General features: G+C 35.8%; 1 protein-coding gene across 4 annotated transcripts in view; it reads right to left on the bottom strand.

The window, feature by feature from the left end:
* Positions 1 to 4,965: 4,965 nt before the first annotated feature.
* NBN (nibrin) overlaps positions 4,966 to 24,685 on the bottom strand; it is a 55,298-nt gene continuing 35,578 nt past the window's right edge. For 3 of the 4 annotated variants that reach the window (XM_072951710.1, XM_072951712.1, XM_072951711.1), the window contains 7 exons: positions 23,122 to 23,397; positions 20,950 to 21,394; positions 15,891 to 15,959; positions 14,462 to 14,617; positions 11,871 to 11,984; positions 6,432 to 6,481; positions 4,966 to 5,144 (listed from right to left, as the gene is read on the bottom strand). In XM_072951710.1, coding sequence (XP_072807811.1) covers positions 5,114 to 5,144; positions 6,432 to 6,481; positions 11,871 to 11,984; positions 14,462 to 14,617; positions 15,891 to 15,959; positions 20,950 to 21,394; positions 23,122 to 23,397 — 1,141 coding nt within the window. In that variant the 3' untranslated portion in view covers positions 4,966 to 5,113. Of the gene's footprint in view, positions 5,145 to 6,431; positions 6,482 to 11,870; positions 11,985 to 14,461; positions 14,618 to 15,890; positions 15,960 to 18,203; positions 18,263 to 20,949; positions 21,395 to 23,121; positions 23,398 to 24,685 lie in introns of those variants that run through there. The other variant, XR_012065400.1, reaches the window with a different exon arrangement.

Raw genomic sequence — 24,685 nt, 5'->3', positions numbered from 1 at the left:
CAATACAGTATCACCTAAACCTGTAAGCAAATATTAACAGAGTTGAAGGAAGAAATAAACAGTAATACAGTAACAGAATACCCCACTATGATAAACAATCACAATTAACACTAAGGAGACTGAATCAATAATCAAAAAACCTCCCGCAAGAGAAAACCCAGGTCTAGATGGCTTCACTGATGAGTTCCACAAAACACTTAAGGGATAATTAATACCAATCCTTCTCAAATTCTGCCAAAAATTTGAAGAGGAGGAAACACTTCCAACCTCATTTTATGAAGCCATTACCCCGATTCCAAAACTAGAAACGGCTACTACAGGACAATAAAATGACTGGCTTATATTCCTGATGAACACAGATGCAAAAACCCTCAACAAAGTATCAGCAAACCACATTTAACAATACATTAAAAGGATCATACACCATGATCAAGTGGGATTTATTCCAGGAATGAATGCAGCGATGGTTCGACAAGTGGTTCTGCAAATCAATGTGGCACAACGCTTTAAGAAAATGAAGAAAAATCATAGGATCATCTCAACCGATGCAGAAAAAGCCATCTGACAAAACTGAACATCCATTTATGATAAAAACTCTCAATAAAGTGAGTACAGAGTGCACATACCTCAACATAATAAAGGCCATATATTACAAGCCCACAACATAATACTCAAAAGTAAAAAACCAAAAGCTTTTCCTCTAAGGTAACAAAAAAACCCAGTAAAGCCCACTTTAACCACAGCTATTCAGCAGAGTACTGGAGTCACAGCTAGAGCAACGTGGCAAGAAAAAGAATAAAGGCTCCCAAGACTGGACAGAACGGTGAAGTACACAGACCTTATGCTCACCTCCTCTCATGAGCACACCAAAATGACGATGACCTTCAGAACCACCATGGATGGAAATGCTTGGAACTTACCAGAAAAGACCTTCTACAATGAAAGATACAAAAAAAAAAAAAGGAACCACAACAAGACGGGTTGGAGGAGCGGACTCATGTTATAATCAAGTCCCATATCCGGAGGTGGTGACCCATAAACTGGAGAATAATTATATTGCAGAGGTTTTCCCACAGGAATGAGAGCTCCACGCTGAGCTCCACGCTGGACTCCCTAGCCCAGGGGTCCTGCATCCGGAAGACGAGCTGCCAACAGCATTTGGCTTTGAGGGTGAGTGGGGCTTAATTTTGGGAGTCCCAAATGACTGGGGGAAATAGAGACCTCCTGCTTAAAGGGCACACACCAAACCTCACATACACTGGGACCCAGGGATACAGCAATAATCTGATAGAAGCCTGGACCAGACCTACCTACTGGTCTTGGAGTCTCACAGAGGTAGGGGGCAGCTATGGCTTCACCATACTAAGTGAAGTAAGTCAGACAGAAAAAGACAAATATCATATGATATCACTTATATGTGGACTCTAAAAAATACAGCAAATTATTTTTAAAAAGTACAAAAGGTTAGTTAAAAGAGAAACAAATAAACAAACAAAAAATAACCACGAAAATAAATAAAAGGCTCCAAATCAGAAAAAAAAAAGTAAAAGTTCTTCTATTTTCAGATGACAGGATGTACATTGACAACCCTCAAGACTTCCCAAAAACAAAACAAAACAAAACAACTTGTTAGAGTCAAAAAATGAGTTCAATAAAGTTGCAGGATATAAAATCAATATACAAAAATCAGTTGCATTTCTATACACCAAAAACAAACTACCAGAAAGAGAAATTTTAGAAAAGGAATCCAAATTACAAAGTAGTATCAAAAACAAAAAAACCCAAACCACTTAGGAATAAATTCAACCAAGAAGGTGAAAGATTTGTACACTGAAAACTGTCAGACACTGATAGTATAGAAGACACAAATAAATGGAAAGATATTCTGTGCCCTTGGGCTGCAACAGTTAATATTGTTAAATATCCATCCTACCCAAAACAATGTAGAGAATCAGTGAAATCCTTATCAAAATTCCAATGGCATTTTTCACAAAAATAGAACAATTGTAAAAATTTTATGGACTCAAAAAACCTTAAAAAGCAGAAAGAGTCTTGAGAAAGAAGAACAAAGCTAGAGGCAGCACACTTCTTGATTTCAAAGTATATTACAAAGCTGTATCAATCAAAACAGTACAGTACTGGCATAAAAAGACATACAGGTCATCGATAATAGAGAGCCCAGAAATAAGGCCAGGAATTCATGGTCAGTTAATTTTTGACAAAAGATCCTTGAATATACAATGGGGAAAGGATACTCTCTTTAATAAATGGTGTTGGGAAAACCGGACAGCCAAATGCAAACAACTGAAACTGAACCATTATCTTACACCATATAAATAAAATCAATGCAAAATGGACTAAAGATTTGAACGTAATACTTGAAAGCATACAATTCCTAGAAGAAACCATAGGAAGTAAGCTCCTTGACATAGGTAATGGAAATGATTTTTCTGGATTTGACAAGGGCAAAGGCAATAAAAGGAAAATAAACAAATGGGCCTACACCAAACTGAAAACGTCCTGCAGATCAAAGGAAACCATCAACAAAATGAAAAGGTAACCAAGGGAATGGGAGAAAATATTTGCAAACTAAGTATCTGGTAAGGGGTTAATATTCCAAAATACATAAAGAACTCAATAGCAAAAGTCAAACGATTCAATTAATAAATGGGCAGAGGAACTGAATAGACGTTTCTCCAGACATACAGATGGCCAACAAGTACATGAAAAAGTGGTCACCATCACTCATCATCAGGGAAATAAAATCAAAAGCGCAATGACACATCACCTCACACCTGTTAGAATGGCTGTCATCAAAAATGTAAGAGATAACAAGTGTTGGCGAGGACGTGGATAAAAGGGAACCCCTATGCATTGTTTGTGGGGATGTAAATTGGTATAGCTACTATGGAAAACAATGTGGAAGTTCCTTCAAAAATTAAAAATTAAAATATCATTATGATCCAGTGATTCCACTTCTGGCTATATATCTGAAGGAAACAAAACCACTATTTCAAAGAAATATACGCATCTTTGTTCATTGCAGCATTATTTACAATAGTCAAGACATGAAAACAACCTAGATGTCCATTAAAGGATGAATAAAGAAAATGTGCTATAACTCAATAAAAAAAAATTAAAAAAAAGAAACATTACTGTTTTTCTGAAATTATACCAAAAAAAGAAAAAAAATTTAAAAATGTGATATATGTACACAATGGGCTATCTATCATCCAGCCATAAAAAAGGAAATTCTGCTGTGACAACAGCTATTAAGTTCAAGTCTTTAATCCACTTTGCACTGATTGACTTTGAGGGCATTACATTAAATAAAATGACAAAGACAAAAACTGTATGACCTCACTTGTATGTGGAATCTAAAAAAAACAAACTTACAGAAACGAAGAACAGACTGGTGGTTGCCTGAGGTAGGGAGTCAAAAGTTAAACAAACTTCCAGTTCTAAGATGAGCAGGCTCTAGGGAGACAATGCACAGCATGCTGACTACATTTTACAGTAATTGAAGTTGATAATCTTTAAGATATGCTAAAAGTTCTCGTCACAAGAGATAAAAACTTTCTAACTATATGAGGAGATCGAGACTGACTAAACTTACTATGGTGATCATTTCACTTATATATTTATACCAAATCATTATACTATATGCCCTAATTTGTATTTCAATAAAACTAAAAAAAAGTGAAGCAAAAATTGACAGAACTAAAGGGAGAAAAAAACAAATCCACTATAGTTGGGGATTTTAATATTCACCTTTCAGTAACTAGTAAAGAGTGGACAAAAAAACAGAAAGGACATAAAAGATTTCAACAGCATTATTAAACACTGACCTGACACTTGTAAGGGATAATGAAACAAAGAAACAAGAAAAAGATGTGACATTTACAGACTATCTCCTGAAAGGAAATGGTATGTCCTGCGCGCTGGTCCAGGGTGGAAAGTATCTTAGCCAGATACTTAAATGTGGTGACTTCCCTTGTCTGACTATGGGGGAACACTGAATATTCCATGAAGATCTAGCAACAGTACAAATTAATTTATGACACAGTTTTTCATGTTATGTTCTCTCTCACAACCTAAAAAGGTAAGTTTGTTAGGGTGGCAGAATTTACATGAGACTAGGAAGCTTTCAGTCAGTACAAAAGACTTGTTCTATTTTCTAGGACAAAATGCATCAGTCCTTAAGAGTTGACAAAAAGACTTTACCCTAATTCTAGCGTACAGCCAAAAGCTGTCTATATGACAAAATTCAAAAAAAAAATCCACTTTTTCTTATCATCTCCTTTCGAGGCAGAAAGAAGACTAATTATCACGTTTACTTTACACATACAAAATGAGAGGTCCAGCGCAGTTAGACCCACAAACAGATCTTATCGCATCCCAGCGAGACCTATCCAGAAGCTTGGTAAGTCTTCCACTGCCGTTTCCAGGACCAGAATAATATGGCGGTGACATCTTTGACACTGAAATCCATTTCATTTGGGTTACTTCAGCTCAGGGAAGACTACAGCATAATGGAAAAGAAACGATAATTAAAACTATTTATGAAAATTATGCTCTGATATGCCTATGACCTTCTAATCCAGTCCGTGAAAAAGAACAAGGCATAGAATACTGTATATATTATGCTATCATTTTTGTACGAAATTATTGAAAAATGGCATGCATAGAAATTTGAATAGGCATTAAAAATCTCTGTAAATACTCATAAGAAATGAGTACTACGAATTTTTTCAGAGGAGGGGAAACAAATTGCTAGCACAGTGGTAGAAGGGAGACTTTTTTAATCTTTTACCTTTTTATACTTTTAGTATTTTGAACTGTGACTATATTAATTATTCAATAAATTAAAACCACATTTAAAAATGAAAAATAATTGTCATAACAGATGAGATGACAAAGACCAAAAACAGAACAAACAATACTAATTGTCAAACACAAAAGAAATGGAGTTTTGTGCATTTTATTTAACAAATTTAGGCCATAAACTTAAATCTCTTCTATATACTAGATGCATGTATCCCATAAGAAACTTGAAGTAAACTCTTGATAGAAAATGGCTTTTCTTTTCCATGGCTTCTTTATAAAAACCCTATTATCTTCTCCTTTTTATATTAGGGTTGTATCTGCAAAGAAAGAAAACAGGGTTAACCAATATCTAGATAAATGACAGTACTTCTTTTACTTTTTAAAGTATAAGGGCTTTCAAAACAGTCATACTTCAGCAAACAAAATTAGAGCGCGAACTTTATCCTTAGGATCAGATGGTAAACACTGACATTTTTACTTTCAAAAGCAACTTTTGATGTTGCTTTGATGAACATTTGGTAAAAATAAAACATCATAAAAAAAAATCCTGTCCAAGCACTAAAATAATTAATGAAAACAGTTTAAAAATAGATACACATTTTTATACTTTCTCCAGGACAGCTTCCAATAGACCTCTCCAGCCTCAAATTAAAGTATACACCATTTGTGCAAAAGAGCATAATGAACCTAAAATATAATTATTTTACAAAATTTTCTCCTATAGCAACTAAACGAAATGTAGTCGGGCAACGAGGCATTCTCATTTGACTATATTTATGAAAAGTAGGGTGGAGGGTACAGCTCAAGTGGCAGAGTACTGGCTTATTAGCATGCATGAGGTCCTGAGTCCAATCCCCAGTACTTCCTCTAAAAATAAATAAATAACCCTAATTACCACCCATCCCCAAAAAAGAAGAGTCAACACTGTCATCAATGATTTATACTGTCAATAATGAAATTAAAGAAAGTGGCTATAGAACAGACTCAAAAATATAGTATTTCCTAGGAAAACAGTGTTCTCCCCAGCCAGTATCTACCCACAATATTGTACTTTACGAGCATTTGAGAGCTAACTATCATAAGGTTTACTGGGCGTGCAGGAATGCTAAAAATGTTAAATCAGAACTAAATTATAATCACCCATTATAACTCCTCTAACCCTCCCACAAAAACCTGCTCTGAAACTCTAATCCAGCCTCTTATTTTCAAGTATGCGCCAAATAAAACTAAACAAATGGTCTGGCATTTCATTTGTCTTATTTCAAAACCCATTCATGATTCTATTCAGAGCTAAAAAATCAGCCAAACTCATGCAGCTGTGGAACCTTCTTTTGCCTAAATGTGCCCATTAAATTTAAATATTTTGTGATACAGTACAACTGGGTTAAGTCCAAATCTCAAAAGCTATATCCAGTAAACTCAAATAAGAGGTATTCAAGCAGTAAAAAGAAATCCATACATTAAAAACAAAACATTCTTTATGTGAAGGGACTAAGCACCTATTTCCAAGGACAGACAAAATAAATATGTAAACTCTAAGAATAGAACTGAATTTTTACATACATCTCTCAAAGATTCATGAGAAAGGTGAAATTAAACTTTACCTAAAGAGATCATCAGCAAGAGATTCCTCTTTTGCATGTTGATTTTGCACCTGAAAAAATAAACGTCATTTCACACATTTGCTCAGTGATGTATACAGTTAATAAAACTGCTGTGCTGGATGATCACAGCCAGCTCCGAGATTTCCACACCCAGGAGGTAACCAGGTCTATGAATTCATGCCTCTATGACTTCTTTCCCTTCAACAGATCCTTTCCATTTTCACATCATACCAAGATTATGCAAGAATTCTCTAATTAAACAACTTTCTGCAGCCAATCTCCTTTCAAAGGCAACCAACATGTATCCTGCTAGCTTGTTGTGTTTTTAAACTTTTTTTTTCCCAGCAGAACCCTTCTACCAAATGAAATCTCAGTGTTTTGAAATCATGCTGCTGATGAAGGGGCTGAACAGGTAACACTGACCCCAACTTCAACCAGAGCAGCTCTCCAAGTAACGCTGCTCTCTTCGTCACAGCCCCAGATCAGGGCTCAGAAGCTGCTGCTGAAACACCTCACCCACAAGACAATTTTAAACACAAACTCACCACACTTCTAAAGCACCTTTGAGAGTTAGGACTGGACATGCCCTGTGCTGGATGTATCTTCCTAAAGTCCGGCTATGATCCTACCATGTGTCACTCAAAACCTTTCAATGACTTCTCCCACCTACCAAAGAAAACACAGACTCTTGAGTCTGACTCTTAAAAACGGGAAAGGCTCTTCGTAACCTGGCTCCATTCTACCTTCTCAACCCCTTCTCGCTCTCTTCTTCAGGAACTCTGTAGGCCAGTTAAAAGCAAATCATAAAAAAGAAAAAACAGAAACAAAAAACCAAACCCACTTCCTAATAAACACCCTGTGACCCTCTGCTTTTGTCCAGGTTTCTCCCTCTACCCAGAAAATTACCTCCTTTCCCACATCTTTCCACATCTGACCATCTTTCAAGGTTGCATTCATTCAGTGATTTTGTAGTGCCTACTATGTGTCAAGGAATGTGCTTCACCTCTTTAACAATAGCATCCTGACCTTCTTCATTTAAAAGTAACATCTGCTCTGAAGAACTTCCCCAAAACTTTAGCTGCACAACTCCTAAATGCTTATCAATTTCTACCTTCTGTTGTCATTATTTGTATCATAACTCTACTAAAAGACCATCATTCTCTTAATGCAGACAGTGTATGTTTCCTGTAAATAATTTACATTTGTGTACTTCCAAATACTGTCTGAAAACTGTTTCTAAAAATCTCATTTTAACTTCATTACTATTTTTACACTATTTACACCAAGTTTAACCAATAAGGGAACAGAGACTTAGGTTTAATAACTTGCAGAGGGATCAAAAAGCTGTCATATGGAAGAACTGAGATCGACCAGGTTTACCTGAGTAAGAGCACCAGCTATCACTCAGGCTGTTACACTGCTTCCGAGTCTCTGGAAAAGGCCTAGAAGAATGACTTGCAGGATTCAAACTTACAGAATGATTTTCTATTCATACAGTGAAATGTTAAAATGAAATTGTCTTTTTTTACATTTTCTAATAGGTACAGCAGAACATAAATGGGAAGACATGATTTCCACAGTTGTTAAAAAAGCTGCTGGTACCATTATCCTAAACACTCTTAAAAGCTTTCTAGCAGGGGATGTTAATTTTAAAGTTTAATATAGTAAAGAAAAATAAGCTTTATCTTATGTATCTTAGTAAAAACATTAAGTGTAACAGTACTAAGAAACAGAAATTCTCGTATTACTGGCATTTTTTAAGAGCCTGGGGAAACTGCATCTCCCAGTTTTACAAAATTCAAATCAGGTTGGATAGATTTTAAAGAACTGCTACATTTACTGAAATGAAAATACCCGAAGTTCAGGCAAAGGACGGGAACTGAGTAAGTGATTATGAAAAGCAAGACTGGCCTGCAGCAGAGGCAGAGAAGGAAGGGCTGAAAAAGAACAAAGGGCAGGGAATGCAGAAGAGCAGCTGGGGCAAGCCTAGGGAAATGAGACATCAAGACAGAAGCACCTTTATAGAGACGCAGGGGCCCTGCAGAAAGAGAAGGTCAACTCTATTATCTTAAAGAGCAAATCCTACCTCGGGCACCTAAAGTCGTTCTAACAAAAAGAAGAGAGATTTAGTGGAATATACTCCCTGGCACATATTTAATTCAATCCCAAGAAAGAGCTGCACATAGCTCCAGCTGAGTCCCTCCTTTCCTCAAATCAATGTCTTCAGGCAACAGAAAGTAGATGGGGCACACCGTAGGCCTGTGACTGAGCACACGGCCATACTCCCAGAGTGGAGGCATCAGGGTAATCCCGTTCTTCACAAGCAAGCTAAGATGGGAAGGAGTAATTTCAACTGCATTCAATTCTTGTCTCATCCACTGGCTTTAGAATGAAACCCTTGCGTAAGATGTCATATGATGCTTCACACAGCAAGCAATATCTGGACCAGGCATTTGACTTTAAATAGCTACAAGACTAAAGAAAACAGAAAAGCCACTTCACAGCCAGATGGGAAAAGAAGAGACTGGAACAGAACATGCCAAGGACAGTTCAAGAACCTAGTCTGCAAGAAATAACTCAAGAATAAAAAAATAAATAAAATTAATAGTAACATGAAAAGCAATGAAATAAGAACAAGAAAGTTAGATGATAAAAATCATGATGAAATCAAATGGAGTGAATGCTAAGTAAACAAACTCAGAACTCTAATAATCCCATTTCAAAATTAATGAGAAACAGCTAACACCATTTCCACTGTTAAAAATGCTTTGTAAATAGTATCTTATATAATTCTCACAAAAAACCCTGTGAAACAAAGGTACTATTATTGTTCCCATGCTGCACAGGAAGAAACAGAAGCATAAAGATTTGGTTAAGTAATTTTCTCAAAGTCACACAGCTGGTGAGAAACAGACACAACTGAAACCTGAATTTCTGGTAGAGTGAAAGAGCTTAATAAAAGCATAATAACTGTGGAAGAAATGAATGTGGAGGGCAGAGGTGATTTAATAAAAGGAAACTTATGCCTTAAATGTAGCAAACCCAGCAACTATAAAAATGTTTGTAAAGATGTAACAGAAAAGTTTCTCGAAATAAAAAAAGAACTCCATATACAAATCAAAATAGCATACTGTATTCTGGGAAAAATGAACGGAGAATGATCCACACTGAGATATATTCTGATTGTTACTGACTTTCAAGCTTAAGAAGGAATATTGTAGGCATGCAAGTCACCTAAAAAGAGGGGAAAAGGAGGACTGGCATGAGGTGGGGGAAGGAAAGGGAAGGAGTGTAAACAATTTCCTCACTCTTCACAGCAGGGAGCCAACAAACAGTATCTAAAATCAGAATGTAGAGTTTGAAACAAGTAACTGATTCTAACCTGATAGCGTCTTTCATATTTAGGGATCTCAGAAAATATCTTGAAAGGAAGAAACATTTACACAAATTCAGCAATACTTTCAGTTTTATTTCCTTCTATCAGTCTCTTTCTCTCCCTTTCAACACTGTCCCTACCTCTCACTCCTCCCCAGTAAAGAGACGTCTGGAACATTACATTTAATGTTTCAGTGGATAATTAGGATTCTAACTTCTTCATTCTTTTGCATACTACCGTAATTCTTTGGAAGGTACATTTATAAAACAGTAAAGCCAAATACTCTTTCAAAAAAGAAAGGAAGAAAGGATATTACCTCCACTCTCCCATTTTTTGACAGTAAATAACCCTATAACCCTATTTTCTTGAGTGATCGAACAAGTTTTTGATTAAAAGAAGCATTTTTAAAAAACAAACCGCTGAAGACTACATTAAACTCACAATTTAGCAAAACACAAATCCTGGGATGTTAGTAAGCAGCAGTCAGCTTTTGCGCTGCTCTGTGCGGATCTGCAAACCATAAAAAACCTGGACTGTCCTTTGATGTCTGTATGAAGAATGAGTGTTATGAAAGAAAACCCAAGGTAGGAAATATAATGAAAGACTCCAGTACTAAAGGGTGCAAGTGGAACAAACCCTACAACACAAAGGAAGTAACAGAACCTTGCCTCTCTTGACCCCGACATAGGGTGAAGGAAGAAATTTTAAAAATCACACTTAAGTTTACAATGACAGGCTGGCTTTCTCACTCAGGCTCCTGGTCCAGGTATATATTAACTACCTGAATGATCCAAAAGAATCACACGCAGAGATTCAAGTGGTCTTTAATTGGCAGAACAAGGCTGGCAGACACAAACATATCTTTTCTGGAGGAAATAAACCAGAATTTAGGACTTAAGGAATTCCCACAGATCAAGTTTCAAGGAAAACAAACAGCTCACGTTCAAAGATCACAAAATATTTACTTAGAAACATGAGCGAGAACTAGATGAAAGAGATCAACACTTTAGGTATTGATATCACTAGACAAAGAACACAAAAGAGGACCTTAAAAATATCAGCAGGGAACAAGAAGACTTAGGAATAAATGAAACAGACTTCCAGTGATGAAAAAATACAATACACTGAATGAAATACCAACCAGACAGAGCTGAAGAGAGAAGTGCTGCACTGGAAGACAATTTGAAGAAATTACCAAAATTACAATCCAGAGAAACAAAGCAGTGAAATATACAGAAAAGAAGTTAAGATACATTGACAAGAAAGTGAGATTTAACTTATGTCAAATCAGAGGACAAGAGATGCCCCTACCTCCTAATTACCAAACAGCCCTACTTCAAACCGCCTGTTGAGATGACTGATGGAGCGCACCTTTGGAACCAGTAACACTGGGTAATCAGGCAGCAAAAAGACTAAGACGACTTTCTAACTTTGGATTTGGCCTCTGATTACCACTCAATTCAATGGTCATGTGTTTCTGAATTCTTAACTTCCACAGAATAGTTCTATTTTAAAAAGCTCCTCATTTACTGAATTTTATTAAATTCTCCAGTTTAAAAAAACAAAAAGTTAAGAGGCTGAATGAATTATGGATCACATGGACAGTCTTGTTACATAATATCCACTAGGACTCAAAACACCCAGGCAGAAAGCAAAGCAAGCGGATTTTCTGTAGTCTTCCCTCTGAGCTCTCATTATAGCAGTTTATAAATATATTAGCTGATAGCTGTCAACAGTGAGTTTTTGGAAACTACACCCCAACATGTAGAGCTGTGAAGCAGTTCACATTTTTCCAAAAGAGCAATGTTATAACAGAGGTTTGGGTTGCTGAAGCTTAGGCGGCGTGTAGTTGTAGATACAATCAATAAATCTGGAAGTGCCTTAAAGAAGTGTTCCAGAAAGGTACAAATTAATCTGAATGCTATGTAACTCAGGACTTTTTCGGAATGGACAACCTTAGGTCACTTACCTTAAGTTTGGCTTTAAGGAGAGTTTGCTCTAAGGAAATCAGAAGGAATCGAACTGCAAATCAAACAAGTTACTGGGCCTCATTTCCTACTAACCTCCATTTCCTGTCTCAACCACTCTTCCAACTCTGTATTCTTTCGAGCATGATGAGCTATTAGATCTGATCCTCCAATGATGTGTGGAAGTTTTCCGGCTCCAGGAAATGAGACCTGTGAAATAGTAAACCTTGTCAAATGCATTAAAAATTAAGACAATCATTTTTTTTAAAGCAAAGATTGTAAATCACATATAATTTAGGTACTAAAGATCGTAAAAATGAAAATGAGTGAGACAGAGGTAACTGTGCTAGACCTGTATGTTTTTGTCCTATTTTTTGGCTATACTATACCTGATTTAGACATGTCACTGAGATTTATGTGCTAAAGAGAATTTAAGATTTTTAATTTGGAATTTTTATTTAAAACTGGCTTTAGCTCATTACCTAACAAATTAATGAACTCAAGGTGAATATACACACTATAACTTAAAAGTATAATATTTGGTTCTAAATATTTAAATAATACTTCCTAGAACTTAAGGAAATTTAAGTCTTCAAAACTTCCAATTTATAGATCCTTAGCAAAAGATGTTGGAGGTAGCAATAGTTTATATATTTTTTTGACTGAAGTATAGTTGGTTACAATGTGTCAATTTCGGGTGTACAGCAAAATGTCCCAGTCATGCATATACATACATATATTCATTTTCATTAAAGTTTATTACAGGATGTTGAATACAGTTCCCTGTGCTATACAGAAGAAATCTATTTTTTTAATCTATTTTTATATATAGTGGCTAACATCTGCAATCTCAAACTCCCAAATTTATCCCTTCCCTCTTTCCCTCAGTAACTATAAGATTATTTGCTATGTTTTCAAATCTGTTTCTGTTTTGTAGATGAGTTTATTAGTGCCCTTTTTCTTTTCTTTTTTTTATTTTTAAGATTCCACATATGAGTGATATCATATATTTTTCTTTCTCTTTTTGGCTTACTTCACTTAAAATGATGATCTCTAGGTCTAGCCATGTTGCTGCAAATGGCATTATTTATTTTTTTATAGCTGAGTAGTATTTTATTGTATAAATATACCAAAATTCTTTATCCAATCATCTGTCATTGGACATATAGGTTGTTTCTATGTCTTGGCTACTGTAAAGAGTGAACATTGGGGTACATGTTTCTTTTTGAATTAGAGCTCCCTCTGGAATATATGCCCAGGAGTGGGACTGCTGGATCATATGGTAACTCTGTTTTCACAGTTTATATTTTTAATAGAAATTTTAACTGTCTATAAAGAGGTGCTAAAAAAGAATATTATGTAAGAATACATATTAACCACACTGCTAATATTATACTTAGGGAATAAATAATAAATATTTAAGGGACACACCTTTAAAATTCTAATATATGAAGTGGAAAGGGAATCTTGAATTAGTTTTCACCATTTAGCAATATTTTAAAAGGACAAAGAGAGCCATCATTGATTTTCACATATATGAAAAAACTCAGACAAATTCTTTTACTAAAGTCAATCTAGTTAAACTTCTTTCCATATAAATTTTGGTTTGAATTTCTTTTGTAGTCTCAAAAAATTTCCTTGGTCAAGGATATTAGCATTTTTAAAGGTTTTAAATTTTTCCAAACTAGTTTCCAGAAGTTTGTACTAACTTATACTTCTTCACTACAGTGAATATTATTACTTTCTCTTTGGTAACTTCATTAATTAAAACATTAGTATGTCTTTTGAATTTCGATTTAACAATAAGATTCTGTGACACGACACTAAACATGAAATAACCACGAAGTAAGAATGCCCTTGAGCTACTCATGAGCCACAGCCACGGAGTGGGAAAGAGTACGTGGGTGCCATGTAAGTGGGAGATATCTTCCACTCTAAGTAGAAGAGATTCTTTCTGTTAAATAGGGTTTAGAACTGTTTAATAACATTACAATACTCTAAAAGGTTCTAAAGTCATAGGCAGAAGACAAATTTAACTGAGAAATGTTAATAGTGGCTCACGTTGGAGAGAAAAAGCTACAGCACCTTGAGGTCACAGCAAGAATCACACAGACCATGTTCTAGAGAAAAGCAGTACTCCACAGAAGTCATTTCTGAAAAAATGACTACATTCTGATCAAATGCATAAGCAGAACCTAGCAGTCAGTCATAGGTATGCAAAGAAGCAAAGATCCCAGAAGAGCCAGCAAAGAGAATACAGACTGGATCAGAAATATCTTTTTGACCATACTAATAAAATAAATACCTTATCAGTTCCTAAAGGAGGAGGAACCCAGGTCAGACAGTCAGTCTACCTATTTACATTCTGTTTTACACACACATAGTAATAAAATGCCTAGTTTTCATTATGTAATGTTCTCAGTTATTATTAACAAATACGTTATCTTCACAAAGTCCGGAGTTAAACAATCCCGTCAGATAGTCATAGATCAGCATTAGAACTGGGAGGACGCTGTCAATACAGGCAAACGCCTGCTGCTTAAGGTAGAGAAAACCAGGTAAACAGCACCCTAAAGAACTCAACTTTAATAAAGTTGGTTATATCTATTCATTAACTCTCAGTTTACATCCTTCCAAGAGTAATTTTTTAAACTTTAAGTGGACATTTTAGTTAAAAGAATACATACCTTTTTGAATTTCTTGAAATTCTTCAGTTGACCATAATCATTATTTACACTTGCTGCGTTTCTGGAGGCAGAGTTACTAACCACCAGTGACCTAAATTCAGTTAGTAACACCTTCCGTGGAAGCACCTCACCATCATCCTTAAGTTCCTCATTATTCTTCAACAGCATTAAGATGAATAGATAAGAAAAAGAAATAAGGATAATTACTCGTTATTTAAGATTCTACAGGAAAAAGTTTAAAACCCCTAAAACAACAGTTAAAAAAAAAAAAAAGGTTTATTTCTGGCACCTGAACTTTGTATCTGAAATCACATCATCTATTTCAAAACCAGAAAATTATTTACTCAAGTGCTCTGTAACTTAAGAAACATCTGTATCATACTCATCTATGATAAAAGGCTAAAAATCATAATGGATTTTAAATTTAGCAGCCTATTTTAATAAAAATCATCCCAATAAACAATTTATCTTCCTGTATATATTTTCTTGGCAAGAAATACTGTCTTGTTTCTTTTTGTTGAAACCATACACCAAGATTATTACATAATCCATTCTACAAGTTCCCACAGACTATGTTTAAGGTTTCCTGGATTTCCAATAGTTTATATTTTTTATTATTTTTGACATATTAAAAAAACAATAATTAATTCTGGACATGCCACCTCATTAACTGAAAGCCACTTTTTTATTCCAGATTAACACCTATTTTATCAGCCTGAAGATTCCTTCCTTTTGCCAGATAGGATTCTTTTTTTCTTTTTTTTTAATTTTAACATTTTTTTATTGAGTTACAGTCATTTTACTATGTTGTTGGATGGCATTCTTTATGTCATTTCCTATTAACTAATTATAGTTACATATCCACATTGTTACAGTGGCTCAAGGCTGACCATCTTAGTTTTCTAAACTGTTTTATTATACATTCATATGGAAGTTGCTAACAGAACTAAGATAAAGACAGTCAGGGAGAGATGAAAAAAGGGAACAGTCAAAAGGAAAAGTTCATGTGATATAGACACAATATAATCAGGAACTCTAGTAATGCTGGCCTAATACTTTAGTGTTTTAAGAAAAATATTTCATATCCATTACTCTACTTGATATAAACAACAACCCTGTTGGAAAAGTATCAGTCTGATTTTATAAACAAAAGACGAATTTGTAAATGGAAAAATGACTTATTCAAGGTCACATATCTACAGAGCAGAGGGCAGGGAATTACACTCAGGCTTTTCTCCATATTCCTGTGCTATATAATGGTTGTAATATGATTTATTCATTTTCAGAGGAAGCACAATTTATGAAATAGACCAAAATTATAGAAAGAAAATCAGTTAATCCTAAGAATGCAGACTGAGAGAAATGGATGAAATCACGGTCCATATAAGTCAAATCTTTATAAAAATGAAATAAAATAAAAATTCCTCACAGATAGTTCTTTAGTTGACCATAGTGATTCTTTCTTGAGTTCACATTTCTTCCCAATTTCATTTTCTTGCTAAAGAAATAAAAAATATTGTTCATAAGAATTATAAGATAGTACCTTTCTTTTTTTTATTTTATTCAGTTATAGTCAGCTTACAATGTTGTGTCCATTTCTGGTGTACAGCACAGTTTTTCATGTATATATACATGAATATAATATATTCACTTTCATCTTCTTTTTCACCATGAGCTACTACAAGATCTTGTATATATTTCCTTGTGCTATACTGTAAAACTTGTTTATCTATTCTATATACACCTGTCAGTATCTACAAATCTCGAACTCCCAGTCTAAGACAGTACCTCCCTGAAAACCTTACAAATACTCATGCTACTGATCCAGCTATTTGACTTCCAAGTATCTTTCCTAGGGAAAAAATGAGATGAGAATAGAAATACATGTAGAAAAAGACACTGCAGTATTAGTTACAAGAGTAAAGAACTAGAAGCAATCTAAGTTCATGTAAGTTATATACTTAAAGAATATTTAACAAATGAGAAATGACCATGATGTAAGTGAATAAAAATGGCTGTAAAACTGCATTAACAGTTGATGCCTGCTTAAAAAAGTAAGACTTTAAAAAAGAAAATACCAAAATATTAACTATGGTAATCTGCAGGGTTATCAACAAGTTGTTGTTATGTTTTTCTTTATTTTCCATATTTCTACAAGATTGTGTATGACTTTCAGAGTCAAAAATAAAAACACTTTTCAAGAAGTCTATCTAAATTTTTTTAGAACTGAATTTTAAATCACCCTTAATTCCAGAAGAAAGACAGTTATTTCGACTGTTCAAGTTATTCATCTGCAATACAACGGACACTGCCTTGTACACAATCACACTATTCTTCATATCCATCTTTCTGGACCACGTTCTAAACAAAAGCATTTTCCACAGAGAGCTTTCTAAGACTTTCAGTAAAAACTACAATTTTGGATACAGTAGGAGATGCATATCATTTTACATTAAATTCTCAATGACTGAGTAATACGAACTCAGGAAAATTTTAACAAGAAAGGGAAGAAAAACAAATGTACCCCGTGCTTGCTTAGGGACTAAAGAGAATTGATGTTTTTATTTATCAGTAGTAAGAGTAAACATTTCTATTCGAAGCCTGTCGCGTGCCTCTTACTGAGTACTTTCCCATCACCCCATGGAAGCTGTTATCACAATGAGAACATTTTACTCCCGTGTCTCCTCATCCTGCCCTGCCCCCTCAAACGTGCTCATCCTCTTACACAAGTTTTTATTTCCTATCTCAGAGAACAGACTACAACCTACCCCGACCCCTGGACTGTAAGCGTGGAGATTCTCCTATACTCTGTCCTCATTTCTCATATTGCGTCAATCACCAAGTCCTGGAGATCCTACCTCCTAAAGGCCTATCAGACTTAACCCTTCAGACTGCCTTTCATGTAAGCACGCCCAATGCCTAGAATAATTAAATAAATGAATAAACGACATACTGAGAAAGCTGACAAAGGGAGAAGCCAAAGCAGCACAGTGGACCTGTGTTTCTGTCCCAGTTGTCAAAACCTAGCTAAATGACCTCGGCAAGCTACTTAACAGCTCCTACTGTCAGTTTCCTTATCTGTTCACTGAGTCTAGTTACTACTTCACTGCAGGACTGCTGTGAACAGCATGGTGGTATCCAGCAAGTGGTAGCTATTACTGCTGGGCTTTCAAAGATGCTGCAGTCATAAGAGAGGAAGAAACCTTAATTCAGAACAGAAGGGTAGAATGAGGTGAAGAAGAGAGATTCTGCAGACAGTGGGTGCTGTTAAGAGGAGGAACGTTAACAACGATGTGGAGTCATGCTTGCATTTTATGGAGACTGGGAAATTGAAAGTAAAGCCAAAACTCAAGCACAGCTGTCATTTATATAAAGATAAGATCCTGGCAGGGGTATCTAGCCCACAGCTTTCTATTTCAGCTTATAGGAAATCTTAAAGACATGCTAAAATCCATATTTAAATCCCCAAATAGAAAAATGGTAGGTCTGTCATCAACATATTTTAGAAACTGTCCTTCTGAAATACAGCTAAGGAATCCACGTCAGAGAGAAATATCACATTTCTGCCTTCTTAAAATTGCAAAAAGTTTTTGAAATAAAAGGATTAAAAAATATTTTTTTCTTATAATCACTTCTTTAGGTAGAAAAATCAGGAGTAATTCTTTTAATCTACAAGAATCCACAAGAGCTTTCAGACAAGTTCTTGAAATGGTAAAAGTGGAAGAATTAAATGTAATCTCACACTGTCTGAGTCAGGCTGATGAGCTGCGCCCACATCAGCTTCCTGGCTGCGACTCCGCCCTGAAGTTACGCAAGACGTTACAGTTAGGGAAACGGTGAAAGGCACATGAAATCTTTCAATACAGTTTCTTACACCTGCATGTCAATCAGCAATTCTTTCGAAATAAAAAGTTTTAAAAAATTATTTTACATTGAAAGCAAAAATACTTTGGTAACATGGTTCTTACTAAAAAAGTAATATTGCTAGAATAGTGATTTAGCTTTTAGAATATCCAGAAGTGTGTCACAACCAAACTGCTATTCATCCTCCAAAAGTCTGCTACAACATATTTATGTTGCACCATATTTTTATTCAGAACATCATGAATTCTAAAATAGTAAAATAAGGACAGGAAATCATGCTACAGAATCAAAGAGCAAAATAAAATAATTATTTTCCCTGATAGCATTATATAACATGTAAACATTGGCTACTGAATGAGAGGCCTTTTCAGGTCCATAAAAAACTGTTTAATGATTCCCATACCACTGGCATATGGTGCTCACTTTTCGTCTCCCGATCTGGGCTCTAACTCCTTGGGTAATATGAGTCCTGGGGGAATGTGCGGTCAAAGTAGGTATATAGGAAGATTGATTAGCAGCCAAACAGGATGCACCAAAGAGTTCTGTGACTAAAACCACAACCACTGCCAGACCGGGCTGTGGCCATTGTAGTAGTAAACCCATCTGGGATAGAGTTTAAGAAAAAGAAAAAAGGCTATTTGAAAAAGATTAAGTTATGTAAAAGGACAAAGAGACTAGAAAAAGAAAGTAAGAATATATCAGGAAAAAACAGAAATAAATACAGGAGGAAAGGCTCCTACAAGGGAAAGGTATGACCAAAATAATATAAACAGGGCCTACCTTTCTAAAGGCTAAACACTTACAATATTAAGTAGCCTCAATACAGATTCTGGAACAGCCTGGAGCTAAAGTGACATGGGAACCCATAATGTCAACAGAATAAACATATCTTTATAAAGAGATATAAATAAATTTACGAAACTTAGGAAATCACCCTTTGGATTTCACCAAATGCCACATTAAACTAACTTACTGAGGTAACTTACCCAGCGGAAGATGCTACAGAAGTGACTCAGAGGACACATAAACCACCTGGTTCTATTAACCTCTTCTGGAAAGTGCCCGCTAATCTTAAATCTTTACTAGTAAAAGGCTCCTCTGTCTCTGGAGTCCCCAGTCTGGCTGGAAGGTATCTCAGCTGGAAGGTGTCTCACTCTCTCTCTTCCTGACAATGTGACTCTAAGTTTGTTAGAGGCAGCCACGTGCTAAGCTTCAAACACTTCCCAGACTCTCTTGCAAATTGAGGGTGAGGGCTGGGGAGCAGCACAGAGCGTGACCACTCCCGGCCAGCAACCCAAGTTATCAAGTGGGGTTTCTGAGAAAGCTCCTTAGATAAGTGTGGGCAGGAACTCACAGGCGCTCTGCCCTGTCCCCTCCCCACTTTGTCCTACCTCCTAGGAAAGCTAACACGATGGCTAGAGGTGCAATCTCCTAAAACAGAAAGGCAGACGCTAGGAAATTAACGCCATGGAACTACCACGCAGCTTTGGTTACCTGCTTCTGGGCATCCTTTGCAGGAAAAAAATAACCCTATCTTATTTAAGCCACTGATTTTAGAATTTTTTAGAGACAGCAAAAGGAATCCTTAACTAATACAAGGGGGAAAATATTTCTGGGAAGAAAACTGGATGTAACGAGTCAGGATCTCTGGGGCTTTGGTCTGGGAGTCCCTATTTTTAAAAAGCTCACCAGGTGATTCCGAGGCAGCTGGTCCACGAAAGGGCTTTAAGTATTCACTCATAAGAAATAACAAATAATGAGGATTTTCTCCTTCATGTGATGATGTCAAAATGTAGGCTAAACAGGACATACGTTTTTATTTTCCAATAGTAGTTACAGATTTAAGTAGTGCTTGATACACACTAGGTTCTCAACAAATGAATACTGAATCATTGTATCTTCCAATGACTTAAATTCTCACTCATCCTTTTACTTAGCCCCTTCCTTATCTAGTAGCCATTTCTAGGAGGGGCTGCTATGAGTAAGAGTGGAGCTAACAGACCCATGTGAGCAGTCAGAACGGCAAATTTTCACTTCACGAGGTCTGTGCTCTCACTTAATGAGCTAACTCGTCTACCAATAGCAGGTAACTGGCTGATGAATAAAGCAGGAAACAATCTGAAGTTCTCTTGGACCAAAGTGGGTAAGACAAACTACCAACATTCACGAGAACAGGCTGAAGACGTTAAAAATAAAAATGAAAATAAAAATTCCTAATGATCTGATACGTCTTCTACCCAAAAACTTTCTTAGTAGATACTTTGTGTTTACTAATTTTCTTTATCTTTCTGTCCCTGTTTACTCTATTAAAATATCTCCTATATTCACCATCATGGCCAAATGTCTGGTTTAATAGTATAGCTTGGAAATCTATTAGAACAATTATGAATAACAGTTGTATTTGTTGTCGTTTATTACAACACTGTCAAAGAATCACACTATTTTGAACATTTCCCTTATCAACCAACAAATTCTTATACCTAATACTAGGTGTAGAAGACATTAATTTTTCTCCCCCCCAAAAAATCATGAAAATGGTCATACTGTCAATGCAAATATCTAAAGTACTTTTTAACATTCTAAGTTTCTATTTGCAATACTTCTTATTAAAAAATGTTACTTACAGAGATTTTGTTACTTTCTGGTCTTGCTTCATCATTAAAAGTGCCATTTGTTTCCAGATCCAATCGTGGCCTTTTTCTAATATTGACATCTTCCTCTTGTTTCTGAACTTTCACTTCCATTTCTAACTCTGGTTTTATGTTTTTGAATAACTCTTCCAATACTTCATCTTCTATGGCTAAGTCATCAATTTCTTTTCTTTTTTCTGATCTTAGTTTTTCTGTAGAAAGAGATTTAGTGGCAGAATTTTTCACAGTGGATTTTAAATCTACATCTGCAAACGAGCTATCTGTTTCTTTTCCCACAGGCTCATTCTGAGATAGGTGCTGCTCCTTTCTTGTCCACATTGAGGGTGTGATAGGCTGTGTTTGCTCTAAAAGAGAACAAGACATTTCTATTCTTGCTGATTTAGATAAAGACATTTCTTGATTTTCTTCATCTCTTTCCCTTAGATTCAAAAAAAGGAGACAAGAAAACAAAAACAAAAAATGAACACAGCTAAGTTAATTTCTCAGTTTGGCAATATTCACCCCCTTCCTCCCTTGACTGGCAATATTTTTTGTCTTGCTGAGTAACAGAATCACTGGAAACTAAAAACAGACATCTGAAACAGCACATAATTCATACACACTCTGCTGTTTTGACAGGACTGATCAACCCCATGGCTAAAACAACAGGGAGGCTGCTGAAGCAGCAGCAGGTGAGAATCAATGTGGAGGAAAGGGCAGAAAAATACAAAATACAAAAGACTTGTTGTCAAGGAACAATAGCTTCCTTTATAATGTAGGGAACTTGTGGGCAGGGAAAAATTACCCTGCGAATAAAACTAGACGAGTTAATGAGAGCTGGACTCAAGACAGGAAGTCAGAGCAGCTATAATCCAGAACACAGCACAGACTATCTATTGCAAGTAATATGTGCTGTGTGACTCAGGGTATTCTATAAAACACTGTATCATTCATTCAGTAAGTACTGAATACCTGACTTGTTTAAATTGTACTGAGGTCGTCCAGAGAGGGCACAGAAACTTGGGTCTCTGTTCTGCAGCTTACTGGATCCACGGTGAACTAGAACAGTTAGGGTGATATTCTAGTAATACTAATCTTATGCCAGGGTACTGAACACACCAGTCAAGAGGCTTTAGTAATAATTTAGGTGGTCAGAATTAGAACCAGGGAGCCAGCAAAACAAACAGATGGAAAGGGTAGGGGGGGATTTATAAGACAACGGAAAGAAAAAAAGAATCAACATCACTGGTTTGGGGAGGCAGAAAGAGTAAAAGGTTTTGACCAAGTGACTTACTAACAAAAAATATATACAATGCCGTGACAAAGGAGAAAAAACTTTAGGCCTATTATTAGGGAAAACAGCAGGAAATTTCTGTGGAAAAGTAGAAGTGATGCTCAAGTAAGGATAAGTTAGGACAAAACATATTGATCATCTATAATGAAGTCATGAAGCCCTGAGGCACAGCACACACAGTAGGAGGAAGAGAAGTCCTCAAAGGGAGCAATGGAGAAGGTCAGAGAATAGGGACAGGCCACTGTCACAGACGCTGAGAAGAGACGGCAAGGTGGACAGATGCAAGAGTTGAATGTTACCAAAAGGCCACTAGAGTTGGCAACTGTGTCAATAATTACTTTCAAGGATGTCATGTCAAGATGACATGTGAGTTAAGAAATATTTCACACAGAAATAGGAGCAATAATAATAGTCTCCTTTTTTGAGAAGTTTAACAGGGATTATAAAAGACAAAAGGCAGCAGCTAAAGGAAGAAATTAAGTCAAGGGAAGGTTTTAAAAAACAAAAATGAGACAGAGCCTCTGAATACAGAATAAAAGAGCCTAGATATTAAAAGCGCTAGAAATTGGGAGAAAAACTGATGAAGCATCGTCCTAGAGGGATGAGAGAGGTGACTAAGGGAATCAGTTGGTCAAAAAACTCAGGTGTGGGAAAGCTCTTCTCCACGAGAAGTACAGAAATGAAACCCAGAGAAGCTAAGGTACGGAAGAGACAAGGCGAGGGAGGCTAACTACAGTGAAGAAGATCTGGGCATCTCTGAGAGGACGTGAGCTCAAAGGCTTTCCTCGGAAGCATGCTTAGGCAGAACACAGACTAAATACCAATCTACATATTAAACGTTTTAGAGACACAGAGTCTTATTTAAAAAATACCTTTTTTGGGTGGATGGCTTAAAGTAGTTTTTGATGGAGTTGGTCTGCAGTTGCTGAGAAGCCCGATCTCCACTTCTATTTGCACCTGGGAGTTTAGCTGGCGAAAGCTGGTAGTTCGGGACTGCCGTCCTGACCAGAGTATGTGACACTGGACTCTTACTAGTAGCGCTTACTCTGGGGGGCTCCCTCACAGTGGATGTTTCTTGTGAAGGCAGTCTGAATTTTTGTTCCATTCCAAAGATTTTGATTTCTTTTGGCTTTTCACTCAAATCCATGCTGTAGCAAAAAAATAAGAATACAAGGTAAACAATCAAGTTTATAGCAATTTTCATCTAGAACAAAGTCCTTTAAAGTAGTACTAATATAATATAGCTTTAGGTCATAATTATCTCGAGACAACAGTTTAGTGAATATATTTTACTATCCCAAAAAAGCAGGTCCTTTCTCATCAAAGCCACCTGAAGTCAGATGACACCTTTCTCTTCTTCATCCCCGACAGCACACACTGTCAGGCATGCTCCACTATTAAAAACACACATGGAATATTAACCTAGTACCCTATTATAAATTAAACCAGGTCATATACCTAAGTAACTTTCTGCTTTGTTTAACATTTTAAAATTATTTCCACACAAAAAAATTAATTTAACAAATGGAAACTTAAAAATGTTTTTTTAAAATTTTGGTGGTAAAGGAGGTAATCAGGTTTATTTATTTTCAGAGGAGGTACTGGGGATTGAACCCAGGATCTCATGTATGGTAAGCATGTGCTCTACCACATGAGCTACACGCTCCCCCCCAAAAATGGAAACTTTTTATTAGAAAAAGAATGAGCTGTCATTCCTGTATCATAGATAATGGGGTATTTAGGTCACTTTAGATGAACTGCTATGGTTATATTCCAGCCAGATGCAAGTCTCTAGAATAAAACCCTAGATCATCAGAAAACTATTTTAAACACACACACACAGGACTACAATGTCTGGCTGAATGTATACTGCCTTTCTATTCTCATGTCACACAAAAACAAAGCTGTCACTCAAGTGACTTTCAAAATGTTAATAGTTTCTCTTTAAAAGTTACACCTGGTTTGAATACAAACTGTGAGTGTAGCAAAAATTTAAATATGGTCTAATATAGTGATATAAGTATCTTTATATATGAAGAGGTCATTATGGATTATTTAAAATAAAATACACTGTCTTACATGAAAAACATAGAGTAAGTAAGTACTACAAAAACCCCAAGATACAAAAAAAAAAAAGCTTCAAACAGAGAACCACTAAAAAACTATCTTTATGAACAAATATTGATTATTTAGATAGATACTACAGATAGCCAGGTACACACATATTAAGTATCTTCAAAATTGTAAGAAATGTACAAATACAGGTAACATCACATAATACAAAGAAATTTATTTCAAATTAATTTCACCAGTCACAAATAAAATAGTATAATCCTTTATAGTTTTCTATGTACACCTGTGAGGGGAAAAAAAAATCTTACAATTAGACAGGAGCTGGCAAACTATGGCCTGCATGGCCAAATCTGGCCTGCCACT

This window comes from Vicugna pacos, chromosome 29, assembly GCF_048564905.1.
Source record: "Vicugna pacos chromosome 29, VicPac4, whole genome shotgun sequence".
Lineage (NCBI taxonomy): Eukaryota > Metazoa > Chordata > Mammalia > Artiodactyla > Camelidae > Vicugna > Vicugna pacos.
Note: the sequence above shows the minus strand (reverse complement) of the source record. Positions and strands in the feature narration are given on the sequence as shown.